The 27558-nt window shown below is 38.3% G+C and overlaps 2 protein-coding genes across 3 annotated transcripts in view; one reads left to right on the forward strand and one right to left on the reverse strand.

Annotated features, from left to right (window-relative positions):
• Positions 1-27558, reverse strand: part of CEP85L (centrosomal protein 85 like) — a 102417-nt gene that overhangs the window by 23802 nt on the left and 51057 nt on the right. For both annotated transcript variants that reach the window (XM_041470120.1, XM_041470121.1), the window contains exon 4: positions 654-775. In XM_041470120.1, the coding sequence (XP_041326054.1) occupies positions 654-775 (122 nt within the window). The remainder of the gene's footprint in view (positions 1-653; positions 776-27558) is intronic.
• On the forward strand, positions 16389-26363 carry PLN (phospholamban). Its single transcript, XM_041470122.1, has 3 exons — positions 16389-16623; positions 20799-20833; positions 23385-26363. The coding sequence occupies exon 3, from the start codon at positions 23506-23508 to the stop codon at positions 23662-23664; it is 159 nt and encodes a 52-aa protein (XP_041326056.1). The 5' UTR covers positions 16389-16623; positions 20799-20833; positions 23385-23505; the 3' UTR covers positions 23665-26363.

Genomic DNA, 27558 nt, shown 5'->3' on the forward strand with positions numbered 1-27558 from the left:
ATCCAGTACCTCCTGGTACTAGAAATTGTGAGTTGGGCAGTGAGTTGCTATTGAGGTCCATTCATATTGACAGCAATTTTAGTACGAGGCTATATATTTATTGACATAAAGACTCTGGATGTAATGAGTTAATTTTTTTTTTTATTGGAACAATTTGTATGAGGACTTGAGGATTGTACTGCTGAATATTACTACAAAGGCCAGTTTCTCAAAGCTTTATCAACTGGCTTCAAATATATTGCAATTCTGTACTTGTGATGGAAAGGAAAATCAGCACAATGCAGTTGACCAATTTTCATCTTGGAAGTCACTTCCAAGACCTTGCAAGCAGAAATATGTCCTTTACAAACCTGTAGCCTGGTAAGAAGCTAAGAGGGGAACCTGACAGCAGAAGTGCTGCTGGGCTCACTGCTCCTTTTCCACTCCAGAGGCATTAAACCTCCGAAATACATTTCCAACTTTGTGTAAGACTTCAGGCCAGCTGCCAGTCTTCTCTCCTAGCAGGACTAGCTCCTACATACTTGTGCATAAATAGTGGCTGGACTGAAACCTAGCAACTTTACTAAGTAAGTAGTTCTCCTTGAAAACCAGCTTCTACACTGTAGGTTTTACTTCATCTAATCTAATTAATGCAGGAGGAGCTGGGTACTTACCTATCAATCACAAACTCCTTCTGTCTCAGCAGCCCTTCTTTGATTTTCATTAGAGATTCCCAATTGCTGGAGTCCTGATAGCTTGTAGCTGGGTAATTTGAACGAGATGTTCCAGGTGAAACCTGCATAAAATAATTGTAGGATTAGGCCCCAAAACAGTGAAAGTAAATAATGTGCTACATATTACAGCATTTACAAAACGGTTTGCTCTAAGGACTGCTTTTCAGTTTGATTCAGATTTGCTTTGTACAAAACAACTGGATTTCTAAACAAATTTCTGGAAACAAACTTCAGCCCAGTGTTACTGATTTCATCATTTCCCTACTAAAAAAATTTATAGCTCTGAAAGCAGTTTGGAATGAAAAGCTCACTTAGAATTAACCACCTCATCAAGGGGAAGACCGCTAAGTGTTCATATCCTGCTGCAATCCTTGTAGCACTCCAAAGGACGGGGCTGGGTAAGTTCAGACCCGCAGGTAACGGCAGGTAACAGCTGCCACTGCCCCGTTCAACTCCCACCTCTGACAGTTGCTCTACAGAGAAAGAAAAGTTTCCCTTCACGTGTGTGCACTTAAAATACAGAATATGGGAATATAATTCTGGCTAAATTGTAAGAGAACAAAACTTTCACAAGTAACAGGTTCCAGGCTTTCTATTAATTTTCACAAAAGCCAGGCTACATGTGTCGCAACAAACTGAGGGCAGCAGCTGAACTGAATATGGACCAACAACATCATGGTTTGGAAGAAAAGTAAAAAAACTGGGACATTTTATCAAGAAAGCATTTATTACAAATATTTGCATCAGGAATTCAGGTAAGGGAAGGCTTAAGCTAGAGCTTCTGAGATCAAACTGAGGGGTCCCAGCATCAGCTGCCATGAAGTATCATTCAATCTTTCACCAGTTTTTTTTGAATCACTGAAAAAAGGTAACTCTCTTTATTTTCTGAGAGGCATCCTGGACAATGCGGTGTATGTTTTTGAAAAAGAGTAGAAGGAAAAAAAGTGAAAACATGGCTATTTAAGAAAAACAAACAAGTACTTTAAACTCTTTTTTCTTTTATAGCGCCACAATGTTTTAAATTTCATCTGAAATTACAACAAACTGTATTAGGATCAAGACGTAAGTTAAACAATTGCCAAGCACTCCATGCTTTTGGTCAAAGTTTTACTGTGAATTATAACACTGAATGGAAAGAATTCATTGCTTAAACCCCAATACCATGAGGTACTAAAGTCTGGAGCCAATTCCTCACAACTATAACCTCTTCTGTAACTTTAAAAAGTATTTCTTCCCATTCAGTTTAGTTCAGTTCAATCCCTAGCTTGCTCACTGATGTGTTTGTGCACATTTATTCTCTTTTAATTTATAACCTAAAACCAGGTAAGATGACAAGACTTACCATTTCTAAAAATCTTTCAAGACTGCTACACCCCCACTGCACCCTCCAACCCCCCAGGTCCAATTTATCTGCTTGAGGGAATATTTCTTTTGCTTAACAAACTGGATAGCTTCAATAGTAAGATCAGTTATGAATTACTAAAACAAACAAACAAAAACCAACCATAAAAACCATCAACAGTTCTATACATTAAATACTGCACACCAATTAAAAACAAAATCTGAACTGGTGATATAATATTTTTTTTTTGTTTGGGCAGTGATCTACTAAACTCAGGAAAGACACCTAGTCATGATTCTTCCTGTAAGTAACACATATGTAGAGTCTTACAGCTTACGGAATCTAAAGGTTATTTTGCCTGGGTTGCTCCATCCAGACCACATCACTTCAAAGTCATCTTTGGTGCTCACAGAATACCTTGGGATTCTGACATACTCCTCTGTATTAGTTACACATATGACTGGCTGAATTGAGAGGCACCAGCACAAACCTACTCCAGTTAAAGTCTCTCAGTGACCCATGCCATGTCATGCAGTACAAAGTGACAACATCAGGAACCATCACTGGACTTCATGTTATGAATTTTTTTCCTTTGCTTTTCCCACTATAGTACTGATGAATGCTTTCCTACATCCACCTTAACACCATGACACTACAGTCAGAAGAAAGAAACAGTCCTCATTGCAGCTGGGATTCGATCTTTACTTTTCAGAGCCAGAATTTCTTTCTCTCCTCAAGACAAAACTCACAAGCATTTGACATGATGAACAGGAAATATATGGCTTTATAAAGCCAAATCAATTTCTTGAGCACGATTAATTTTGTCTTTAAAACTGAACTATAAAGATGAAGAGATTAAAGACAGCAATCTAAATACAAACCTATTTAAGAATGAAGACATTCTGGAAGTCACTGGTGGTTTCTTTAAGAGAATTCTTCAATGCAAACGCTTTATTTCAATCTAGCACCTCTGCAAACATTGATTTGCACTGAAGTCAGAAAAAACCCCTTCAAATTTAGTACAATAAGAAAGTATTCAAATCAAATACTGCAACTGCTGAAAAGCAATGCAATGAGTTTTGCAAAGTTAAGAACAGAGTGATATTTTGTGAATTATATCCCAACAACAGTGTGTTCATTTGGGGCTTTTATTAAATCTAAAACATAAAGCCTCCATTGATTACTCACCGAGATGCTTAAACTTTGGAATATACCCAATCCTATTGAGTATATATACACACGCTGTATACACATATGTAACAGCAAATAAAATGTTACTGTGTATTAAAATTGTGTGCTTCTATTTTTCACTCTGAACAAATGAAAACAAAAATGTTTGATTCTGATATCATGTTTCATCCAATTAAAAAAAAAAAGAAAAAGAATATACTAAAAATACTTCTTAGCACTTCCCAAAATAACAAGACACTTCACTCATTTAGGAGCACATGGTGTTGACTACTACAAACAGCTTTCTAGCTGCTTTGAATTGTGTGGTAACACACAGGCAGTCCGCTTACGTTTGAGTATCTTGTCTCCTAAGGATATCAAACCAAAGAGTGAGACCAGATACACTTCCAGGAGTCATATTTAGAAAGCCATCCACAACTCCAAGCCCTTAACTTGAATCATCTGCAGCTACAAAACAAAATACCATCTGGAAAGACACAGCATTCTTTTCTATCTGTCCTACAAAATACAACTATTTTTGTCACCTGGCACCTCTTCTGAGAGTATCAGCCTTGTCCTGAGAACATGTGTTCAGTTAGAACAGTATCCTTTGCACAGTGACATCCAAAGGTCCTCACTAGCTTGTTTTGTGACAGAGGCTTGGCAAACCTTCAAGTCACTGTTGAGGCAAAGTCAGCTGCTGAGGAAAAAAAAATAAAATAAGAAATCTTTGCTGTACTAACCCAGATGCAAATACTTGCTGCTGGAACAGACATTGCTGACTGATAGTTTCACGCTTATTATCAGTGGAAAAACAATTTTTCTGTGGACAGAGTTTAACAATATTTAGATAACTTAGGTCAAACACAGCTGGGTTTTTAATTGTGCTAATTAAAATTATCTTCTCAAACATGCCTGAAATTTCTGCCTGAAGCAGATCAGGGTCTCAGCACACAGAGCAGCTCAGCATTCCATGTGTAACATACTGTATCGTGTCAAATGATGTCATTTACTACATCACAAAGTAAAGGTGAAGTCCAAAAATGTCAATATAATACTTAATCTAAAAACAAAAAAAACAAAACACCAAAAACCAATGGAATGGAGTTTTTTTCATGAAAGATGCAGCTTAAATAATTTAGTGCTGTCCATACTACTACTGTAAATTTTCAGTCCATTACTAACAACTAGCAGAGCACCAAGAATTATGTCAGGTGAGTGATTCCTTCTGGACAACTGCTTACACTGCCCTATGCTATCATAAACTCCTGTCCATAGGGATCATTCCTCTCTTGCTGCATTTAACAGGCATTACTCAACAGAAAGATAGTTCCTTGCATCTACAGCTAATCCAACGCAAAGAATCAACACAAGCAATGTTAGCAGGAGCTAAGAATTCCGTTTTTGACTGACAGATGAGGAAACAAATACGGGTGACCGCTCAGGCTGTGCCTCAGGGACATCACTGAATGGATAATGTGGGAGAAAGAAGAGGTGGATGTAGCAGCAGCAAGGCCAAATGCACTCTTGTCATGGAGATGCCTCCTGCCTATGGGTCACCTGCGATGGGAAAAGGTTTAATCTGCACAGGCAGAGCAGCAGCCACTGAGGAGCTCTGTAACTGCTCCCCATCCTGGGTAAGGAAAAACAATTAACCCATCGCTTCCTCCCCACACAGATTTCTTCCTAACATCAGTTTCAGGTCAGAACAGTTCCCATAATTGAGACAATCTCAAAAGATCATTTATGCTTTTGCAGGTGAAACACGACAGGGATGGTGGCTGTCACGCAGGAAAAGCTACAGAAGGCTGCAACCATGGAATAAGGCCCTAATTTTAAGGAATGATTTATACAGAAAGGCTGTGCCTTGCAGAAATGCACTAGAAACACAGCTAAAAAGCTGAATTCTCCACAATGTACAAGATTCTGAGCTAAAGACCACAGACAAGAATTTACAATTTGTGGTATCTGTACCTCACCACCTACTGCTCTACTCTGCTCTATCTTCGCCTTTTAGGGAAGATAGTGTTTCTGCTCAGCAGGATATAATCACTACAATTCTTGGCAGCAACACCTAGGCTGTATCACATTTTGCCTATGCTTTCACAAATTTCCAGCAGTCACAGGGGAAAGAACATCTAATCATGCCCTTGCACTTTCATTCCAGCCATGGTATGTGGTGTTCTTTGGGGAATTTCTTTAATGTGGAAACCATCATTACAATCAACATTGAAACACCATCAAACGATGAGGTACTCAAAAATACACGTGTATTGTAGAGAGGTTAGCACTGCTAACAGCAAAATAAAAACCAGTAAGGTTTGGAAAAAAATCCCAAACACATACTTCATACAGACATGCAGCCTGCAAAGTAGTTAATGTAAGAGAGACCACAAGTAGCAGGGAAAATACACTTGACAGGAGTTGATGATTTAACCTGCCTGAAAATCAGCTGAATGCAAGCTAGGATTGCATATGGGATGTCAGGTTACAGAAAAAGGGGGTGAGGGAAAGGATAAAGCAGTGACTCTAAACAGCTCTGGCATAAACCCAGCTGCAAGAGTATGTCTGGTAGTACAATGTGAGGAACCAGAAAGTCACTGGAACAGTAAAACATGTCCAAAGAAGAGAAACTTTCATGGATAAAAAGCTCAGAATGATTTATGATAAAGAGCTAAATATCACAAAGGCTGAAGAGACATGAAATCAGACAGCAAATACCTCGTTTCCAGGCTGAGAGACCACGTAAACTAAGGTTGAGAGAATGAAAATTGAGATATGGCAATCTGGGATAAGAGTATCAGGAGAAAACCAACAAACAAAAACCAGCAAACAACAGAAGTCCATCAAACCAACTAAAGAGATGGAGAAAAGTAGCAAAAGTATATCATAAACGACTGAGAGAAGATTCAAATTTTAAGATTTTAGAATCTGCACTGGATGAAGCTTAGGAATTAAAGGGCAAGCCAGTTCCTACTTGATGACACATCAGGACTTCCTTTGAGTTAGGATTAAATTATGCATTCATGTGACTAGCGACACACTGACTACACTATGCCAAGAGAAGAATAATCACAGTTAGGCACCAACCCCATCAACAAAAATTCAAGAACCAAAATTCATTTTAAAATGAGGATCACTTCAAAGATATATAGCCAGAGCTGAACTGCATGGATGCTACATCTTTTGTATGACTTTTTAAAGCTTTTCCAACAAAAAATTAAAATGCTAATGCTACTTACAGACACCACCACTATCATCATAAACTTTGAAAAAGTGGAAGGCTTTCAAAATGCAGAAGAATAAACAGTAATAGCATTCACATGCGTCCTAAAGGCAGCACTCCCTCTAGTCATTACACTTTTTTAACACATTTGTTCAAACTTCTGTCACAAATGAAATTCCCATTGCACACAGGGCAACAACTTAACTAAGACCTCACAGATTTTACTCTCATAAGCCTGGGAGAAATCTGACAGTCCTGCAATTTACTGTTATTTGTATATTTACTTCTTCCCCAACATTGTTTATACTGCAGCTGAGGCTTCTGAACTTCATCAAGGTCAGGTCTGATAATCACAACAAGGGAGGAAGACATGATCCCTTTGCACAACAGCTTACAAACGAATTAAGAGCAAAGCATAGCAAGTACACGGTTGCTGGGATACAATGAGATGGGAGAAAACAAAAGCTAAGGTCAGGTAGCTATTCACCATGGAGGAAAAAAAAATTATACAAATAAAAAACAAGCAGAGATTTTTTACTGATGGCATAGTTACAGGGTTTTGATAGCAACCGCGTGGTCACTTAAATGTGGCATAAATGTACACTGCTATCAAAGGGAGGGGGCCTGTTCTCCTGCCTCTTCTCACCACTTCAAACATTCATACCTTTCAGCTCCCTCCTGACAGCCCCAGTCCCACACTCTTCCCCCATCCCACACACATGAAGGTTATTTGCATCTCGGTCAGACTCTTATCAGATTCATTGCACTGAAGGCCATGTGAGATCTAGCACTGCACACACTCTTAAGCGGGAAAGGAGTGTACAAGACAACACATTTTGCAGTGGCACAGCTTTGTGCTGGATTAGTATGAACATGACCACAAGCTGAATTATCTCAATTACAGGCACTGCCAAACCCTTCCAAAGTATCAGTGTATAGACTGAGTATTTTCTAAGCTTCTGAAAAAAACCCTATTATACAGTTGCAATGACATTAAGTTACTGGCCAAGACCTGGTGTTTAGGTAAGCAATCAGTTCAAGAAAAGGAACTTACAAATTAAGATGGCATAACAGAATAAAACCAAAAGCCTCCTGAATTTTATTTTCAAAATAATCCTCCCTGTGTTGGTTCTGTGAATTATGACAGCACACACAGGACCAGCAGCACAGTCCTAGCCTACAGTCAGAGACTGCATGTGTAAGATCCTTATGTGTTCAGAATCTGCATTCAGCAGAGGATCCTGAATAAAGCAGAAATATAGCAGGGCATTTGCAAGGGAAGGGAACTGGAATTCTTAACCGGCAAGGTTTTGTTCCTTCTAGCATCCCTGATGGTACTGTGTAAAAGCCTCCACCGACAAAGCAATAGATTAACTCTGAAAAGAGTTTGCACCATGCCTAGCACGTTGTTGGGGCAGAGACAAGGGCAGTCTCCTAGAAGAGGCTGCAGCCACTCAGCAGTCCTCCCCGACTTTCCTGACCCCTCCTCTCTGTCCCCTAAGCCACTAGGTTCCTGAAGGGTGAGACCGGCACTCCCGGAGCTGCACACGGGATCATGATACACCCTCCTCTGCTTATCTTCCCCTGAACAGCCACACTTCGCTTGCTTTTATGTGTTCTTATAACATTCCTTCATACTCCATGCAACACCAATATTATTTTTGTCATAAATCCTTTCCATTTATATTCTGGCAAATGTTATGAACACAAAACACTTCTAGGTGCCACTTAATATGACGTTAAAAGCAACAGTGCCTGGAATTTTCCACTGATAACAACTGGGTCTTTCCTAAGTATAGAAGCACTTGTTTTATTAAGTGTTCATTTTATCTTCCCACTGCATTGAAATTCAAATGTTCTTTACTATAAAAAAAAAAAATTAAACATCTGGAGATGAAAGGGAGCTTCCACAAGAACAACTTTTTTTTTTTTTTTTTTTTTTTAGACTATTAGTTGAAGTTTCACTGGTAAATTCATTATTTCTTTTTGCTTCTTATTCCATCCTGGAAAGCAAAGTGACTACAGGTATCCAAAAAGACCATTGTTTTATGTGCTCAATAAATACAGGGCATGTTAGTCACTACAAAAAAATTATCAACTGTACAAGTAAGACAGAAGTAACTTACGAAAAAGGAACAGTTGGCAAAAATCAATCATGAAGGACATGTAAAATCGACATCCTCAACCAAGTTGTGATCATTTATAAAGTTTTAAGTTAAAATACTAATGCTAATACCTACAAATACCAGTTTACTGAATGCCAGTCTTGATTGTTCATTGATTACTCACTATGCCTGCTCATGGCTAAAGTGGATTCAAAAAGTGACCTAGAAAGCAATCGAAAAAGCAGCTATTTTTTGCCAGCCTGCACAAACTTTGCAAGGATGAGCAGAGCTGGCCATCAATCTTGCACAGAAACTAACCGGAGTCCTCCTGTAACAAGAAGGTAACAAAAAGAGAGTGCAACTTGGATGAGTATTAGAGGGAAAAAACCAACAACCCATACTTACGCAGTAATTGGAGAAGAAAACTTAGAAAAACCTTATAAGCACAGAGCACCAAATTCTCTTAATGAAACATGGCAAACATATTGAAAGAGAGGGAAGACACTATGAATTTAATGTGAAGAAAGAGCATACATTTGGGGAAAAGCGATGCTCTGCAATTTCTTTATCCAGGGTCTTGATTTTTCAAATTGAAGTTGTTGAGATTCTATGGAGGGTGTTGGCCTCTAAACCAGAAAACTGAGCCTCTCCTTTCCTGCATTCCATCTGCTTTAGCTTTTCTGGACTTTACAAGAAACATGAGCCATATGTGTAATACTCAGCACAATTAACTGAAGTTTAAAAGAAACAAAAAAAATCTCACAAAAATAAAGCAGAAACATTTATATTAGAACAAATCTAAGTATTCTCACAAACTCAAGAAAGTACATTTTATTTAAAAACAATAATTCAGAACTGGTCTCTATGAGCACTTGCAGAAAAAATGGAGTGAAATTACTGGAACACGCACACTTCAACTTCTGCGCATGTTACAGCTGATGGGGAAGGAATGATTAGATAATACACTCTTTTCCACTTCCTTTTAGGCTGAAAAACCAAAACTGTTAGCAGTAACAAAGATATCCTCTCACGCACACCTTTGTTCTTCTCCAGCTCTTATTACCACGAACACAGATTCAAAAAACAAGGAAAAAAAGACAAGGATACTCTATAAACAGTGGCAAGTGGAGGACTTAATAAAGCTGCCTTAGTGGGGATTGGAAGACCAAACCAAGTTCTCTACTAAGTCTCATGCAGAGTTAGTGATATCTGTGGCCATCAGAGCACTGCACAATATGAGTACGGTATTCATTCACATTTATTGGTGACTAATTTGAAAAACTTCCATGGATGGGAAAATTAGAGGCATACTCATGTTTTCTGTCCCAACTCCAGGAATTCTTCCCAGACAGAACTAGCTGTTTCAGCCAGCAAACCAAGCAGAAGAGCACATGGACCTACTGTGAAGATTAAATTGCTTCAAGCAAAGATTCTACCACCCTGTACAGCATCACATATTTGATATATCATCCTGCAGACAATTCAGTCACTTGCCCCAGAATTTTGAAAAATTAAAAAAAGGAATTTTATATATATATATTTTAACTCACAAGGAGACACCATGTACTTGCATGACTTTCTGAATTTTAGATGCATTTACAGAGGATCTGCACCTCTGGCAAATCGGATCCTGGAATCTCCAAAGTCAGACATTTGAAAATCCAAACCTGAAACATCTGCATCACTGATAAACAGATGAAATGCTGTTAATTTAACACTGCACAGCGTGTGAAAGCAGCAACCACACAACCATGGAAGGTAGTCACATAATTTGTGTGTGGAGTAAGTGATGGATATTTGAACTGTTTGGCTTCAATCCAGATTGAACCTTTTCCACTTGAGTTTATGAGGGGTACTTGAAACACACTTGTCTCTAGCAAAAGCAGCAGTATGATGTAAGGGTGCATCCAAACATCCGTGTCAGTGTGTGAAGGTGTTTTCCTTCCTTACAAGATAAACTCAGGGGAGCCCTAGCACCTTCTTTATATAGGCAGAAAAGGCAGAAGTTCACACTGAAAAAAATAAGTATCACTTTCATCATCAGCAATTAGTACTAGTCACTTGTAGGTCTCCAAGTTTCTTACAAAGAAACTAGACTAAATCCACAGAGAGGAAAATGAGACAAAAACAAAGACAACTGGTCTCTTCAAAGAGCATCAAAACACAGCAGATTCTCTAGTGTGGAAACCATTTTGTAAGCAAAATACTGGTTTTAACAAACACAAATGAGACTATCTCTACCTAAAGAAAAATAAATCTGTTGATTGAAGTAGGCTCATCTAGAAGGTGGGAAAATTCATGTTTCAGAATGAGCTACTTTTGTTTTCATTTTCTAATTCACAGAGATATCAATAATAATGTTATACCAGGTACTCACACAACCAATTGATACAGAAGACTGTATTTCAAAACCACAGAGCCAATTAATTTTCAATAAATGCCACAAAAAGAGGAAAAAAGCAAATAGTTTCTTCTATTAAGAATGAAGTCATAAAAGCAGGAAAAAGGCTCTCCACATCACCTCAGTGGTCAGGAAGCTACAGACAAAACAGTCTGGACACTACACTTGACAAAGCTTCCATGCTCCAGCGACTGACAACAGAACTTGCATGAGAAAGCAGCTGCCTGAAACAGAATACATAGTCAGAAAATATCTGCAAGACCAGGAAATCTGTTCTTGCTACTCAGAGCTGGTCTGAACCAAGGAGTAGAGCCATGTCTGTATCTGGCATATTCTGCAACAGAATAAAGAAAAATATGATGTTTTGTACCTCAAATTCTCAGGTAATGAAACTCAGGATCCTAGCTTTCTAGGGTGCTTTTTTGCTGAATGCTTTCCCCCCTGTTTTAGCTATGAATTGCATGAAGCAAAGATATGGAGCAATAGATAGCTGATGCTCACCATGAGAATTTGTCTTATTTATAGTCACTCAAAAGAGGGAAGGGAAAAAAAAACCACTCAAACTTCAGAGCAATTGACAAAAGAAATGAAGAAAAGACACACACCATTCTGTTACACCAAGCAAGAGAAATAAAGGTGTTGCTGACTCCCACTTCTCAAAGTAGAGCCACGTGAAAATTAGCCTGAAAACTCTTTAAAAGCCTGATTTATGCCACCTCCATGTTGATTTGAATGAAGAGCCCCATGAGGCAAGGTCCCCACTGAGGCCACTGGTCTACCTGCTGCCCCCTCCACACTACCTGAGAGTGTTCACTGCAACAGTCTGCACAAGAGAATCTTTCAACTTCTAAATTATGCCAAAACTTTCCTCATTTGGGAAATATTTATGCGTTTCTGTTAGGACAACTTTCAACTGAAGGTAAGTAGCAGCAAAATCTAAAGCCCAGTAATTTCTCCTCAATTCTGGAGTTACGCTTTCAAGTGGAGATAATCCAGCACCACCACTTGGCAACTGAAACGAGGTCTTCCAACTTTATCTCTCCTTCATGTGCCTTTGTCCCGCTGTTCATCTATCACTCACAACATGTCAAATAACACAACTAATCTCTGTGCTTCCCAGAACAGTTTATCTGAAAGACACTCAACACAGTTTCTTAGGTATAAGGATCTCGGCACACCACCTAAGGCACATTGTTCAGCTTAACCAGTTGAGGACACCAGTAAGCACTAAATACAGTGTCCCCAGGCATTTCATAGATATAAAGAACCTTCCCTGTAATGAAGATCATTGAATTTCCTATCCTGCCTCATGCTGCTATTTTGAAGACACTTTGAACCGTTGAAGATAACTGCTACTAGTATATTATTTGACCTTCATTAACCTAGTAAAAAGGTAAACTTCATCACTGTGAAAGCCACCAGGTATTTACAAGAACACAGCTTTTTGTGCTGTCAATATTTAGTTGCAAAATAAACCACCTACATGGGTCAAATCTGTGCTAATTGTATTGTCTCCACAAGAAATAAGTGTTTCCTAATGGTGTTTGGGAAGAGGAAGGACACAGCCGATTTTCAGAGTGAGAGCCAGGCAAAACTTCTTGTTTCCCTTCTCTTCTAACACCGGGTCAAAGCACCAAAGACAATAAACAGGCGTGACACACTTCTGCACCCTGCAATCTACTTTAATAGTGTAAGTTTTGCGCCAGTAACAGCAAATGAAACAAAAACATTCAAGATGACCTTTTAAAAAATGTCTTTGGTCAGTAACAAATCCGATGACTAGTACCACCAGAGCATTCACCATTCCCAAAAAGAGAAATATTTCAGACCAAGTTTTCTATTAATTTATTTTGTACTTTTTCCTAATCACTTCGCAATAGTATGCCTTATAAGCTGCTGCCTCAAAAAGTAATTTCATCTTGCTTGTATAGAAGAAAAAAATGTGAATACCAAACTAATTTAACATCTGTCCAATGGTTAAGAAAAGTAAATACATCTTGTCCCAGAGGAAAATAACATGATGCAAAGCCTAGATTTCTCAGCAGAGCTGTTTCCTATAACACTAACAAAGACCATAACTCTCACTATAAGAAAGCAGGAACACCTGCAGCCTCAGAAAGGCAAATTCCTCCACATAAATCCAGAAAATAGATATTGAGACTACAGATGTGAGTAAGATTCACTTAAGTCAGATAATCATTAAAGGAGGCATCAGGTAAAACATGTAAGCAAGCAGGTTGTAAATCAATCAAATTCAAGTAAAAAACCTTAAATGCATTTAAAAAGTTATCTCTCAATTGATTAGGCTGTCACCCTATCTGGTGTGGTTCTGGAATGCTATTCACATCAGCACTAAAAATACTGATTTTTCTGTACTTTTGAAGGAGGGAAAAACTCATTTTCCTTTAGGGTGTATTAGGCTCACAGCACAAATGTAACGGAAGGATACATTAGCTGGGTTCTTTCTCTTTAGAGAACCTTAAAAAGGGTCCTGTAAGCCACATCTGCTAATACCTGAATGGCTGCAAGCAATTACCCATCACAGAATCAGGTCAGAAAACTACTGGATATAAAAAGGAAAGTTCTCATTTTAGAGTTCAGCTTCAATACCAAATTCTGCTACTCTGTCCCACATATGCACAAATTAATGCACATTTGTGGGAGCATTCACATCCCCCTTCTGTGTGTTTTTCGTTACTGTTAAACCAAACGTGCCAACACAAGAACTTCTGCTGTGTGAGATCACACAGGCACTTTTGCAGTGTGAGAGAAAACTGCAACAGCATCATGAAAAAACTCACTAACTCCAGGACTCCACTGCTGAATTTCTTTACCAGTATATTACAAACAATTGGACTTGGGTCACAGTCCATTTCTATACAGAGTCATGATTATCAGCGGACCAGACAGTGACACATTAAACTCTTTACAGATTATACAGGTGGCCAGTGTCTACAGCTGGAATTTTGAAAACTAGCACAAGAAAGGCAAAAATAATCCAGGAAATTATTAACAATGTGAATAGAAGTCTCACAATTATTATTTAAATAAAGGAGCTCGTATGCTGAAGTATAACACGTCTCTTTTTAGACATTATCCAAAACATCAACCGGATCTCTAAATAATTTCTGAGAAGAAACATGTTCTAGTGGTAGATTCCTAATTCCCCTGGAGAAAGCCCAGATCATCTCCATTTAAGGTCAAGAAGGCAACAGCTGCACATTTTTGTTCCCCAGAACAAAATGCAGCAGATCAAAACCTTCAACACAGATTCCTTTTTTAAAACTTTTCCTTTCTCATATCCACGGGTGTCTGGACCTGTTCACCCAGGAGTGAATGAAAACAGTACAATGATGTGCTCATATATCGTGTCTGTACTTGTCAGACTTGACATGTCCCATAAGCAGTACTTTGGCATCTGCCTCAGAATCCCACCAAAACCTCCATGAGTTACATGAGGGATTATAACTAACCTGAACTAGAAAAATGTTCTCAAGAGAGTGTTCCTAAACAAGCTTGTTTTTAGAGAAACAACATTAATACAACATTAACAACACTCACATGGTCTGAACTTGTACATGTTACTGCTATTTGGCGAATACATTTTCCATCTTAAAATTCTTATCAGAGTTGACATTTAGAGAAGATGTGTATTATGCTTCTGATGAAATCCTAGTATTTTTACAGTGCTTTAATTTGTACATTTAGGTATCACTTTAAAATGGAGACCAAGCTATGACTGTGTCAGTAGCTCACAAACAAAACCAAATTCTCTTAAGGTATCTCATTTCTAAAAAGCTCCAATTCATTAACAAAAAAAGCCAAGAATTTGGGGTAGCATAACTAAATAACATGACAATTTTACATCAATTTTGTAAAAGGGAGGAACGGCACTGCAGCTGTTGCAGTGCTGGGTGTTGGACTTCATAACAAAATATAGACAGTGAATTTCAATAGCACAAGTTTCATCAAAAAGGCAAACAATCCAATGCTAGCACTTCTCTTGGATGACAGCATACAATGAAAACAAGGAACTTCCCTCATAAAAAAGCCAAATACAGTTTGCTTGACTGTGAGAGATTTATAACATTAATAATGCCATTATAAGTAAATTATGAAACACTTTGCACCAGTAAAGAACCATCACTCCTCACTGTAAAGATATTCAATTAACTTTCAACTGAAATATGTGATCCCAGACTTCCTGGGTTTGATACTAAAGGATAACTGAAAGCAGGCAGATTTATGATACTAAAACCAAGCTGTTAACTTCAACTGTGATATAACCAATTTGCAGAAGAGCTATTTACAAAAATAAAAACAGAGCTCAACTTGAAATAAGGTTGTGCATCAGCCCCAAAGCCCTTCTGTCTCTGGTTTGAACGATGTACTGCAGCAGGGCTTCCAGGGAACAAAAAACCCAAACTAAACCAAAAAACCCACCCTGTCTGGGTTCCTGCTTAAAGCCAAGCACTCATCTATGCTAAACAATTATTGTCAAAACCGAATCTCTAAGTGTTCAGAGTTTGGCTGAGCTTCTGTATTTTTGCTTGCAATTTCCCAGTGAGGAAAAGGCCCGTGCTGTCGTTGTATCCACACAGAAACCTTGATGCTGGATGCTCTCACTTGACAGCTTAATCCTTTTGCATCCAGTAAATCCTTCACTTCCCCAGTGCACAAAACCGACTCCGCATACACACTATGTTGTCACTTCTCAATACAGGAAAGCATACATAAGATAAATTGTAAAGTAGCATCAAGCTGCTACTCCTATCCAAACAAAGAGAAAGGGCTCTCAAAAAATTCACTTAAATAGTTTCCAGCCACAGAAAAGTGGGAGAGGAAGAAAAAATGTGGAAGTGGGTTTTAAAGGAGAGATAAATACTTCAATATATATAGTAATGATAAATTTCAGTGATGAACTTACATATGTCACATTTGGGAAAAAAAATCCTCTAACCCCATCCATTAGTGTTTGGAAGAGACATGAAATACAGAAAAGTTATTTCAGTTTAAGCACTCTGAGAAGAAAGATTATCTTGGGAAGCATTCATCATACACTATAAACTGAATACCAGCTATGTAACAATATATTATTGAAAGTGTAGTTTAAAAAATACCTTGGACAAAAGAAAATAATTCCAAGTCAAACACCGACAAGAAATGTGTCAGCCCTCAGTATTTAGGTTTCCTAACAAAGAAGAAACAGAAGTAGCAAAAGTAACACATCCAAAGCAGCTCCCTGAGTAAGTTCCCATTTAAGTTCCTGTTTAAAAAAAGGCAGTGTGTCAGGGAACAACTCCCTTTGCTACCCTACTGAAGCATGCAGCTTCCCAGATTCCCTCATCCTGTGATTGAGCAGGTGGTCTCCCTGGCACACAGGTCCTTTCACAAAAGGAGAGGTGCTGCCCATGTTTAATACATTACTGCTGGGAACAAGTTTAGAGGAGCCACTGCCCGTGTCAGAAGGCAAATGGAACCAATCAACTTGTGAGCTGCTGAGTGACACCGTGAGTCCTGCCTCTGAAACTTTTGTTATTTTTTCCCCTCAGCCTACTTCAATTGTTTCCACAACTTGGTCACAGACTCGGAAAAGTTGCCAGAGATCTACAGGCACGTCCCACAGCCTGCAGCAAGCTCATCTGTGCTTCACTGTCACACCAGGGGTAAGGAACCTCTCTTCTGTGTTATCTTTTAAATCTTGAAGGAAGGCACGCTGTAACTGTACTTTTCTACAAAAACCTCTTCTACTCAAATTAACAGCTGGTTTTAACTGTTTATCAAAAATATGGAAATATAGGCATTACAGCTCTGAGTCAAACAAATACTGCTGTGTGGGGAGCCTTTCAGCAACAGTAAAGGCAACATAATTTCCTATATGTTCATAGGACACCCGCTGTCCTTGGGTACATGATTTATATAGGTGGTATTGCACAAGAAGGTGAGAAGGTTTCATCATGTTTCTCACACCTGTCTTTCCTTTCCAATTTAGTATCTTTTGCTTGTTTTTTCTTTTGTCTGTTTGGTCTTGGTTTTTAATCCAAAATCTACAAAGAGAATAATTCTCTTAAAGTTTTGTAGAGGCATTCTTTTTCCCAAAGCTGCCTATTCACAGACCAGCAAGTGTAAAGAAGCTCTTTCACCATTAACTCTGTAAAACATTTTTCTGACCTAACACATTGAGAGAGCAAATTTTTTTTTTCTGTATGATGAAAAATTATCCTTAATTTAAAAATTTAAGTGATTTATAGCACTACTAGAACTAAAATTATACCATGTTACTCTAAGTGCAGTTCAAGCTACAGAATCCATGCAGTGTTTTTGCTTTGACATCCATTAAAATTTTATTTTCTCCTGTTATTCATTGTAACTAACACAACATTTGTCCTAGATTGCTTCTAATAACTGAGAAATAATTCAGCTAGGATTTGTAACATCATGAACTGAATTTCAAATGCAGAAAAGAACCCATTTATTTCTAAGGGAAGCACAGACATGTTGTACAATGAAATACAATCCCAGCTTTAAAATTACTGAAATAAGGTGCAGCTCAGAGAAACATGTCACATAAAGAACATACAGTATTTACATAAACAAATATTTTTAAAAGAAATACGATTCTTGAATATGGATGTCTCTAAGGTACTTGGGCTCCTTACAATCTTGCTTCCCCCTTTCATCGACACCTTACTACTTATGTCTACATATGGTTATAGAAGAGACAAACCTAATATAGACTTGTAATTTTGTGAGGCGTGTTTTCCCTGTTAGTGAACAGATACACCTAATACCTTTTCCTTTCAGTGACTGGCAGGCATCAGGCAAAGATAGATTCAGGTGCTTGGTTTTGTGCTCAGCAGCCTTGTGCCAGTTTTGACTACTCAAGTGAGAGAATTGTCTGGACATGATGTTACTCCTAAAGCAAACAATCTGGTCCAGAGTTCTCTAGAAGTTGTTTTCAGTAGGCAGAAGCAGCACTTCAGACCTCCCAGTGCCTACAAAGAGCAAGAAGGTTCCGAGACAGATTTTTTTCAAGGCTGAAGTTATACATAAAATGTATTTTCAAGTGAATAGAGGAGTTAAGGTGTATTCTACCACCCAGAGAATATTTATCTTCTACTAGAAATATTGCATATGCAGACCTTTAAAAATACACACACACAGATTGAACATACACACTGGCACTTAACTGCTGTGGGCAGCTCTTCCCTGGAAGCTGGAATGCATCCCATAGCTACAGCAGGTCAGCTGCTCCATCATCTCAATTTTATCTGGTTAGAGTTCAGTAATTTAATGTAGATGAGGGAGTGGCTCAGCTGTTAAATTAAATTTTAAAATTTCACACTTATAACATCCCATGTCACAGACATCCAAACCCTCAGAAAGAACCTACAGTCATGTGCTACAGGACAGGTGATAAGTGTTACAAATCAATGTGAAATTAGGCATTTAATTTACAGCAGGCAAGTTGTTGCCTTTTTTTTTTTTTTTTTGCTACTCATTTGTCAAAAAAACAATGCAATTGTTATTTAAAAGAGGTTCAAATTCATGTATTACCACTTTTTTTTTTTTTTTTAAAGCTGCATTTATTTCTCATCCTCTGAGGAAGTTAGTTCCTCTGTACAATAGGAAAGTCATTGAAATCATCAGTTTGTAACTGGTAGTGTAAAGGTGATTTTCACTGCTTTTTCAGACCATCAGCAAACAAAAATGTATGGGATACACGTACAGAACTACAGGAACTTTTTGTTTGCATTAAAAATAATTTGATTTAGGAATAGAAAAGTACCCCAGCTGTAGAAATTTAAAAAATCTCACAGGGAAGTAAAGTTCTGTTCCCTAAAACTACAAGACACTTTAGAACTGAAGATTGCTTTTGTTTTCTGGAGATTGAAAAAAGGCTAAACAGGTTCTTCCTGGCATCAAGCAACTTCTCAGAAGTAAATTTTTCTATTATACTCTTCTCAATCAATGCCATATCATTGTTCCTTGACATGCTAGAAGGTTAAAAACAAAACTTGGAACATCCCCTTCCAATTCCAACTTTTATACATGCTAGACGTATCTCAATTTTTACTTCAATTCAAATTGCACTTAGACTATTTCCTATTAAAGGGACATTATGAACCACCATAGCTAAAACTCAATATGAAACAACTTGCTAGGTAATCAGTGAATGCAGCAGAAGATGGAGTTAATTTCCTGAAAGAAATTTACTAAGTAAAAGGCAGATCACATCAATAGACTGGAATTGGTATACAGTTATTTTATGTCTTATTTTGATGAGGGGAACCCGTGAGTATGGAAACTGAAGAACCTGCCCAAGACGCCACTGTATGGTCTTGCAGCAGTTGCAGGGAATTTAACCAACCTAAAAACTAGCCCAAAGCACTGGCTCCCAGGCTACTCTAATGGACCAGCATACACAGACATCCCAGTTACCCACAAGATATGTAGATAAATTTCAAAACCCAAAATTACTGGTGTGTTCAACTATTCATCAGTGTAATTTCTTGTCACGTACACCGTTCACATTTTCATGGACTTGAAATACAAGTAGAGGCTCTTACTGTTGGTCTTGTTTCTTAGAACACCAAAAACATCAAAGCTACTCGGAAGAATGTAGAAACAATGAACTTGTAAGAGAGGGAAAAAAATAATCTGAAGTGTGAGTGTTCCCCTATGCTCTCTGAAACACACACGACACTTCAGTACAAAACAGACAAAAGGTAAAGATAAAATTAGTTCGTTTTTCCTGTTTCAGAATTTCTCAGACTACGAACTGAATTGTTGCTTCTTTCCCCATCCCAAGGAAATGCTGTCTCCATAGGATTGGAAAATAACATTATATGCCAGAAGTCAGTGCCTAAATCTTCAATCAACATAATTATATATGTACTTTATATATTATATAGTACTTTTTCCATCACTATGTTTATGGTTAGTAAGACTTTTTTTTTTTCAATGGACAGAAGTGAATTACTGGGGGTTTGGGACATCTCATTTTAAAAAGCTATGCAATAGACTTATGCAACGTAACTTCAACAGCCTCTCAGGGCTTCGCTTGGTCATGTGGAACTGCAAGAATTCAAGCAAGTCAAACTTCTTCTATTCCATTGATATCACTGCTGCATTTAGTGAACATATGACAGGAAACAGGCTGTGGCATTTCCAAGGGAGCCAGATTTATCCCATGTGACTTCAAAGGAGTCAATGCAGTTGCATCAGGAATGAGCATGGCCCACAGTTTTCACTTTGGTCACATATCCCCTCTCATTGTGAAGGGCACCCAGGAACAAAGATAAAAATAACCTAATACAAATCAGGGAAACAGTCACATGTCAGTGAAGTGGGAAGCAATAATTTTGATCAGTGACTCATTCTGAAGTATGAGGGGATTGTAAGTATAGGGGATTCCCTACATAGTAACATACAGGGTCAGCCACCAGACATCTTCCTGCAGATTCACTCTGTGCCTAAGACAAGCTCTGCGCGTCTATTAACAGCACATATAAAACAAAATTGCACAGCAATGAAGCCGACTGCTCCTCTTGTGTGATGCTCATTCTTGTCACATGAGTCACACTTTGTGACTCCTAAAAAATATCAAATATAATTTGCCCTTTTGCTGCACTTTAGTTTCAAGAAGTGGCGTGTGCATGTCCAATTCTTCTTTATATTGGCCTAAAACACCGGAGACTGAACAGCAGAGAGCAGCTACTATTTGTGACAATGATCAGTCTTTGTTTCTGTGTAATTATTTTCCAAGCTGTCCATTTTGACCTTGATAGCCTGTATGCAGCTGTGTTACTGAATCTGTTTCTCTTTCTGCACGCTTTAGGTGGGTGATAGCGCCATGGAGGATTAACAAGCAAGGTATGTGTTTATTAGTTGAACTCGAGCACTTGTAAAGACAAACTTGTTGAAACACAGACACAGAATTGGCTTCCTTTGCTTACAAGAAAACTCACCCCACAGACAGGTGTAGGAGGTTAAACAACACACAGATGTTTCAAAAACTTCCAAAACCATGTCAACTATTAAATCAAGAAATTCAATCTATTTTGTTCTCTCCTCATCCCTTCTCTACAATGTCTTCTAGCTGTATGATGTACAGAGATTTTAACTTATGCTAACTTCCACTTTTTAAGATGCTTTTGTATCCTCTTCTGGTCACCTATGTCCAAATATCTATTTTGGCCTTACATCTATGATGCCCAACCAGATAATATTGCTTTTTATGGAAGCACTTCAGAGCCCCAGGGCCTTGCCCCTTGAGTCATGCAAGTGAAACATACTCAGCAACACTGCAATGCAAGTGCCAGCACAAGTGCGTTACACCTAATGCAGTAGGGTTGCATTAGTTCCTAATCTAATGGAATTTACATTTATTCTGCATGTGCACAAGTACACATTGATGCTGTTCCAAACCTTCTGTGGGCTCCAAGAAAAAAAAAAAAAACAAGGAAAGATGAATGTTGCTGCAGTAGGTCACACACAGCCCAAAGACCAAGAGTTGCACACACCTGACACTGAAAAAATGACCAAGAATGCCATGATGAAGTCACCCACAGGAAATTCTGTTCTCTGGGCAGTGTCTGTCACAGAAGCTGGTTACAAAAACTCCTCTCTATCTATCCAAGTAAATCCATTTGCGGTTCATCTACTGGGGCTTGTCTGCAAGAGGATAAACAGTCTAATGCACTCCAGCCTGTAATGGGCTGGGAGAATGAATGTGCATTCAGCCAAAAGACTTTAGAACTCCTGTGCATGTCTTGCTTTTACTGCACTTGGGACAGACCATGACTAGTAAAGAGCTAAGCAGAATATACTTGGCAAGCATTTTAACTGCTGAAATAGACAAAAACAGGTACAGCAAAAAGTCAAACAAAGATGAAAAAATTGTAGTCACTATAAGAGTATGTTCTGGTGTGTTTTTTTTGCAATAAAGTTTAAGATCAACTAAAGCTAAAAAATCATAACAAAATCTGAAGTCCAGTTTGTGAAAGAGATGTCATCACATGGAGTCCTCTAAGGGTATTAAAATAACCACGTGCAATCTGATTGCTTTTGAAAGTCACTCTTAAATACCAACAATGCCACTGAAAACACATGCATTCTGTTCATACAGTAGCATTTCACTCCACAGCCCAACATGAAAGGATTAAAAAGGAAGAGTCTGAAAGACACTTTCATTTCCTTTTAAGGTTTTTTCACTTTAGCCACACATAAAGACAAATTCATAGACAAAATATCTGATTCAATCAGGATCGTCATGTAATTTGGGCAGCAGACATCTAAGCAATTGTTTTCCTCTGTGTGGCATATATAATTTAACTTATTAAAAGGAAAAACAAAATTAAGTGGTGACAAGGAGAGGCCTTCTGTGAAATATATAAACACAAATAAATTCATAAAATGTTTAGGGGTAAGTTCAGCTTTAGGAACAAAGTCTGACAGATGCATGTATCTGAGGACATAATTATTTTTAAAACCAAGTTTTCACATTGAGTGCCTACATTCAGAATCGAACTCGCCATGAGCTAAATAAGCATGTATCAAAGCCAGCTTCTTGCCATGGAGGGTTTTATGTTGCAACTACTTATTTGGTGTTTTAAAACAACTGATACCCTGTCCTTCCATCTGCCACTAAAAAGGAGGAAAAATACACTTTAAATGTAACATTCACTTAAAATACAAAGTTGCATAAATCCTTTGTTTTGTTCCTCACAGCAGTCCTCTGCCTTTGCACACACATTTATAACACATTGTCCAACATGCGTAAAAAAAAGATTCAATCCTTTTGTTGACAAAAGACAAGACTCTGTCTTGTCTGTTGAGAAGTATGCTACTAAAATTCCCTACAGCGGTGATGCATTAGGTTTTAATTGCCCACCATAAAGAACTTTTTTCTTGGAATGGAAATAGTTCAACAAGAATTCTTCTCCTCCCTTCCAGCAAAGGGTACTGGTAAATCAGATTATCTGCCCTGTCAGTACCAGCCAGCAGGACTATCCAGATCTCCTGGCTGAAAGGTCTGTGACCCTATTCTTATCATCAAGCCTTCACAAACAAATAAAGCAGAGAGGTGTGTGTGGAAAGGCAATCAGCCACAGCCTTTTCAGAGACCACGTGAGATAGAGAGCTTAGGATCTAAAGCAATAATCTGGGCAAAACCCAGATATCCACAATTTCCATAGTACAGTTACTCAACACTGCTAAAAAGCAGGCGCTCAGTAGCCTTCAGGAGAAGCACAATACAGCACAAATCTAAAATTAAAACCCCAAAATTTTAAAATCCAGTTTCAACCTAAAGCCCCTGTTTTAAAGTTCTAAAAAGTATGAAATAATCAGATTGCTTTTACAATCTCTATTTACACTCAAAAACACTTCTGCACTTCTAATTCTCTGCTTTCCTGCTTTCCAGCTCCGCAAAGGCTGTCTAAAACAAAGAGAAGATATTAAGCACTTTGCACTGTTCCTGACCACTGCTCTTCTTTCCTGCACTCCTAAAACCTCTGATTTGTGCCCTCTGCTTTCTTGTTGCCATGGAGAAGGTCCAACACATGACCCGCTCCGCTCTGAGGAGAGCCTCAACTATTGAGGTCAACCCACAAGCACGCCAAAGGCTCCAAGAGCTCTTTGTGAATTTCTGCCTGATTCTAATTTGCCTCTTGCTGATCTGTATCATTGTGATGCTTCTCTGAAGTTCCAGCACTTCTCTGCCCTGTCCTCTAGGAAAGTCACCCCAGGGGGAAGAGAGACCTACACGTGCAACTCCCAGTGCAAGGATCCTCATGTGACAGGGGCTAGCACTTGGACTAGAGCGTGTGCCAGCCAGTGCTCTGTTATCTTACTGCCTGCTACATGTATTAAAAACACGTTTTCTGCGCAGAACAGTGTTTAGAGCCTGTAGTTACCAAGTTGTGCATGACTCAATTTGTCCATCTCAATCAAGAGATGTCTTCACTACATGGGGTAAAGTATCACTAAATCAGATTATCTACTCTGAGCAGTAACAGCCAGCAGCTGGTAAATTCAAAGTTTTAGTCATATAAACACCACCATCACTTTGTGGGGCCTAAGTATCTTTAGGTTTCTTTGAAAATCTTTAAGCCCTTGGAAGGGTTCCAAATCCATGCCCACCCAAAGAAGAGCTTACAGGTACACAGCCCTCAACACATCCTGGGAAAGTTTCTGCTCTTGCTTAGTGCAAAGTGCTGCAACTCTGCATTATCAGCTGAAGGCATTCAAATCGTTTTAGTGTTTTTCAAAGGAATATGAGAATGAACCAAAAATATCTTCTAAATCAGAAAGGAAAAACTAGTTCATATGTTTTTTTTCCCTATTTAGGGGATCTTATATACGTGACATCTGGAAAGATTTTTCATTATGTTTTGCAGAAAAAAATTGACACTACCATAACTGAAATAAAAAATACTGTTTTCCATAGTCATTTGACTGCCATGACAACTGGCACAACTTGGACTCTCAAGAATTCTTAACATTTGCCTTTAGACAACTTAATTAAGGCCTGTTCTAATTTATGTAGTAATTTCCTTAGTTTAAAACTACTAAAAACTTGGAACTTGCCAATGTCACATGAGGTGGCTTACACCTGATGTGGCAAAGAGAAAAGTCTAGGTCACCATTACTATTGTGACTGAAGTGCACCATACAAATATAAGTTAAATCCCCATCTTCAGCTGCAAATTCCTGATAGAGGACATGTAAACATTTTCCCAAAATAAATGACAGATTAAAAAGTTCATTGCAAATAGTTATGCACAGGAAGGGAAAGCACTGCAGAAATATGTTTTCAACATGTAAACCATAGACTATACACATAAAAGATGACACTTCTGCTCCAGAAATTGTAACAAGACTGAGTAGAAGATTTCCAACCCTACTAACCCTATTACATGTTGCTGGTATTAAGCAACATCCCCAGAAATTTGATACACTTTTCAAATTTAAAGAAAGCTTAAGAATCAACAGACAGAGGTCAGACAGACATCCATTTTTTAAAGAGATATTCTTCTATTCCATTCTATGTAAATATTCTTACTGATGAATTTTCGATAGAAAATCTAAACAAGTTTATCTGGTATTCTGCCTTTAAGACTCAATATTTCATGAGTAGAAATGTAGAAGTTGACAATGAATAGCTAAGCAGGAAGGGAGGAAATCTTTGAAAAAAACTCTATTCAATGGAATGCAAGCAAATCCAGTGGTGAACTTCCTATCTGGTGAGTAGGTATGTTGAGACCAGACTCTGAAGTAAGGTTACCCACTAGAGGAAATTAAGATAGCTGCTTGTGTGAGGAGTAGGGCGAGCACTGGTGAGACTGGCAACACACCCCCACACTTTCAAGTTAGTATATGAACATTACTGATTTGAACTATCAGTGTAAATCTCAATTTCAATTTCATGCATTCTGACAACTCTCACAAATGCACGAGATTTTAGCAAGCATATTTTCCCTTTTAATCCTTCTTGCTTTTCTTCTCTTTTTGAATCTGTATTTTTGTGATGGATAGAGTTTCTAGCTTTAGTTTGCTTTGGACGTGTTTCAAGAGATTCAACTGGAAATAGACAACAGTTTAACATTACTGAAAACTTGCTGAAGAAAAAATGTTAAGAGTAAAGCATCAGCACTGCATTCTGAGGACATGTTTGGGTTAGAGGTTTCACAACCCAATAGTATAAAGGAATCAGAGTAAAGCATTGCTAAAAATGTAGCCCAGTAAAAACAAGCCCTCCAACTTCCTCTTATGTACCTGAAAACCCGTAACTTATTTTAAAACATTAACCAAACAAGAACAAAACCAAGTTATCAATAAACTGGAAGCCTTACTGCTATTTTACAGCAATGCAGATATATTGCATATACTGTATGGTTCATTTGTGTCTTAGGCTCCTGTTGATCAAAAAATCTGTTACTATCCTCTGTATCACCAATTGTCAACTGAACGCAGAAATTTTATAAAAACACTTTTATACATAATACTGTCTTCTTTGTAGACTCACGCAAGCTTAAAAAATAGTATTTACAGTATTTTTATTTAATAAAAGGACTGCTTGAAAAATATTAATGCATAAAATATATCAAATTGTTTAGAAAGAAGCATCCATTCTATTACTTACTTATTAAAGTTACATGAAAAGAAGCTAGTTATCACCCAGCTTTCTAATTCTCTAAATCTCTATTTATTCTGTTTTGGTTTTCAGGAGTAATCTTGACTATTTTGCAATGTCCTTACACTGTGACCTTACAAAGGTCACTTACATGTACCTGATTTCCACTCAGTAGCTAGTGCTTGTACCTATTCCTAATTAATTTTCTGCAAATGTATTAAAAAAGTTTAGCACTTTTACGAGTCATAATAAATCTGCAAACATGTACAGCAAGTAGCTTTCATTACGTTTTTAGTTCTCTGCTCCATTCTACCCAAGCCTGAATCTGTTTACTAAGGTCATTTTACACAGTAATAAAGAGTAAAGACAGCTAAACAGGCAACAATCTGGTATTACTCTTCCTCCAAAAAAAAAAAAAAAAATTACCAACTTCCGTGACAATTTTATACTGGGAAGGAGCTGAATCAGGAACCATAATATGCTGGTTTTAAAGATGTGTTTCCTCAGCCAGCACCTCAGCAAAAAATGATACAAGTGATTTAATAATTGAATAACTGATACTATTCTATATGTAAAAACATGACCCATTTAAAAACTGAAACTTTGATCTGACCAAGACTAGTCAGAAGGTGTTTTAGAAGGCAGCCAATATTTGCATTTCTTTAATAACTGTTCTACATCAATTTAGCAAGAAGTTCCCTTCCTGGCAGAACTGAACCACTATTGTGCAAACAAGAGTAAAACAGCCTAAACAAAATTATTCACATGACACGCACAAAATGTTTGTTGATCCCCTGAACAAAAAATGTGTATCTAAGTTTTGCTACAACTACACCAATGGCCAATGGTATAACCAGGCCAGTGGTATCCTGGAATGCATTAGGAAGAGCATTCCCAGCAGGTCAAGGAAGATGATCCTGCCCCTCTACTCCACCCTAGTGAGGCTGGAGTGCCATGTCCAGTTCTGGGCTCCGCAGTACAAGAGAGGCATGTTCATATGGTAGCAGGTCCTGTAGCAGGTCCTGTAGCAGAGGATGACAAAGATCATTAAGGCTCTGGAGGAGTCCTTCTGTTAAGAGGAAAGTCTGACGGAGCTGGGCCTGTTCAGCCTCCAGAAGAAGTGACTGAGAGAGGGGACCTTATCAATGTCAATCTGAAAGGGTGCCAAGAGGACGGCGCCAGGCTCTGCTGGGTGCTGCCAAGCAACAGGACAAGAGGCAATGGGCAGAAACTGATGCACAGGAAGTTCCATGTGAATGTGAGGAAGAACCTCACTGTGCAGGTGACTGAGCACTGGAACAGGCTGCCCAGAGAGGCTGTGGAGTCTCCCTCATGGGACATATTCAGACACCACATGGAAACAATCATGTGCCATGTGCTGTAGGACGACCCTGCCTGAGCAGGAAGATGATAGTCCCCTCCAACCTTATCCATTCTGGGATACAGACAGAACAATAATCAT

Source organism: Pyrgilauda ruficollis, unplaced genomic scaffold (genome assembly GCF_017590135.1).
Source record: "Pyrgilauda ruficollis isolate IOZ18807 unplaced genomic scaffold, ASM1759013v1 scaffold24, whole genome shotgun sequence".
In the NCBI taxonomy this organism is placed as follows: Eukaryota; Metazoa; Chordata; class Aves; order Passeriformes; family Passeridae; genus Pyrgilauda; species Pyrgilauda ruficollis.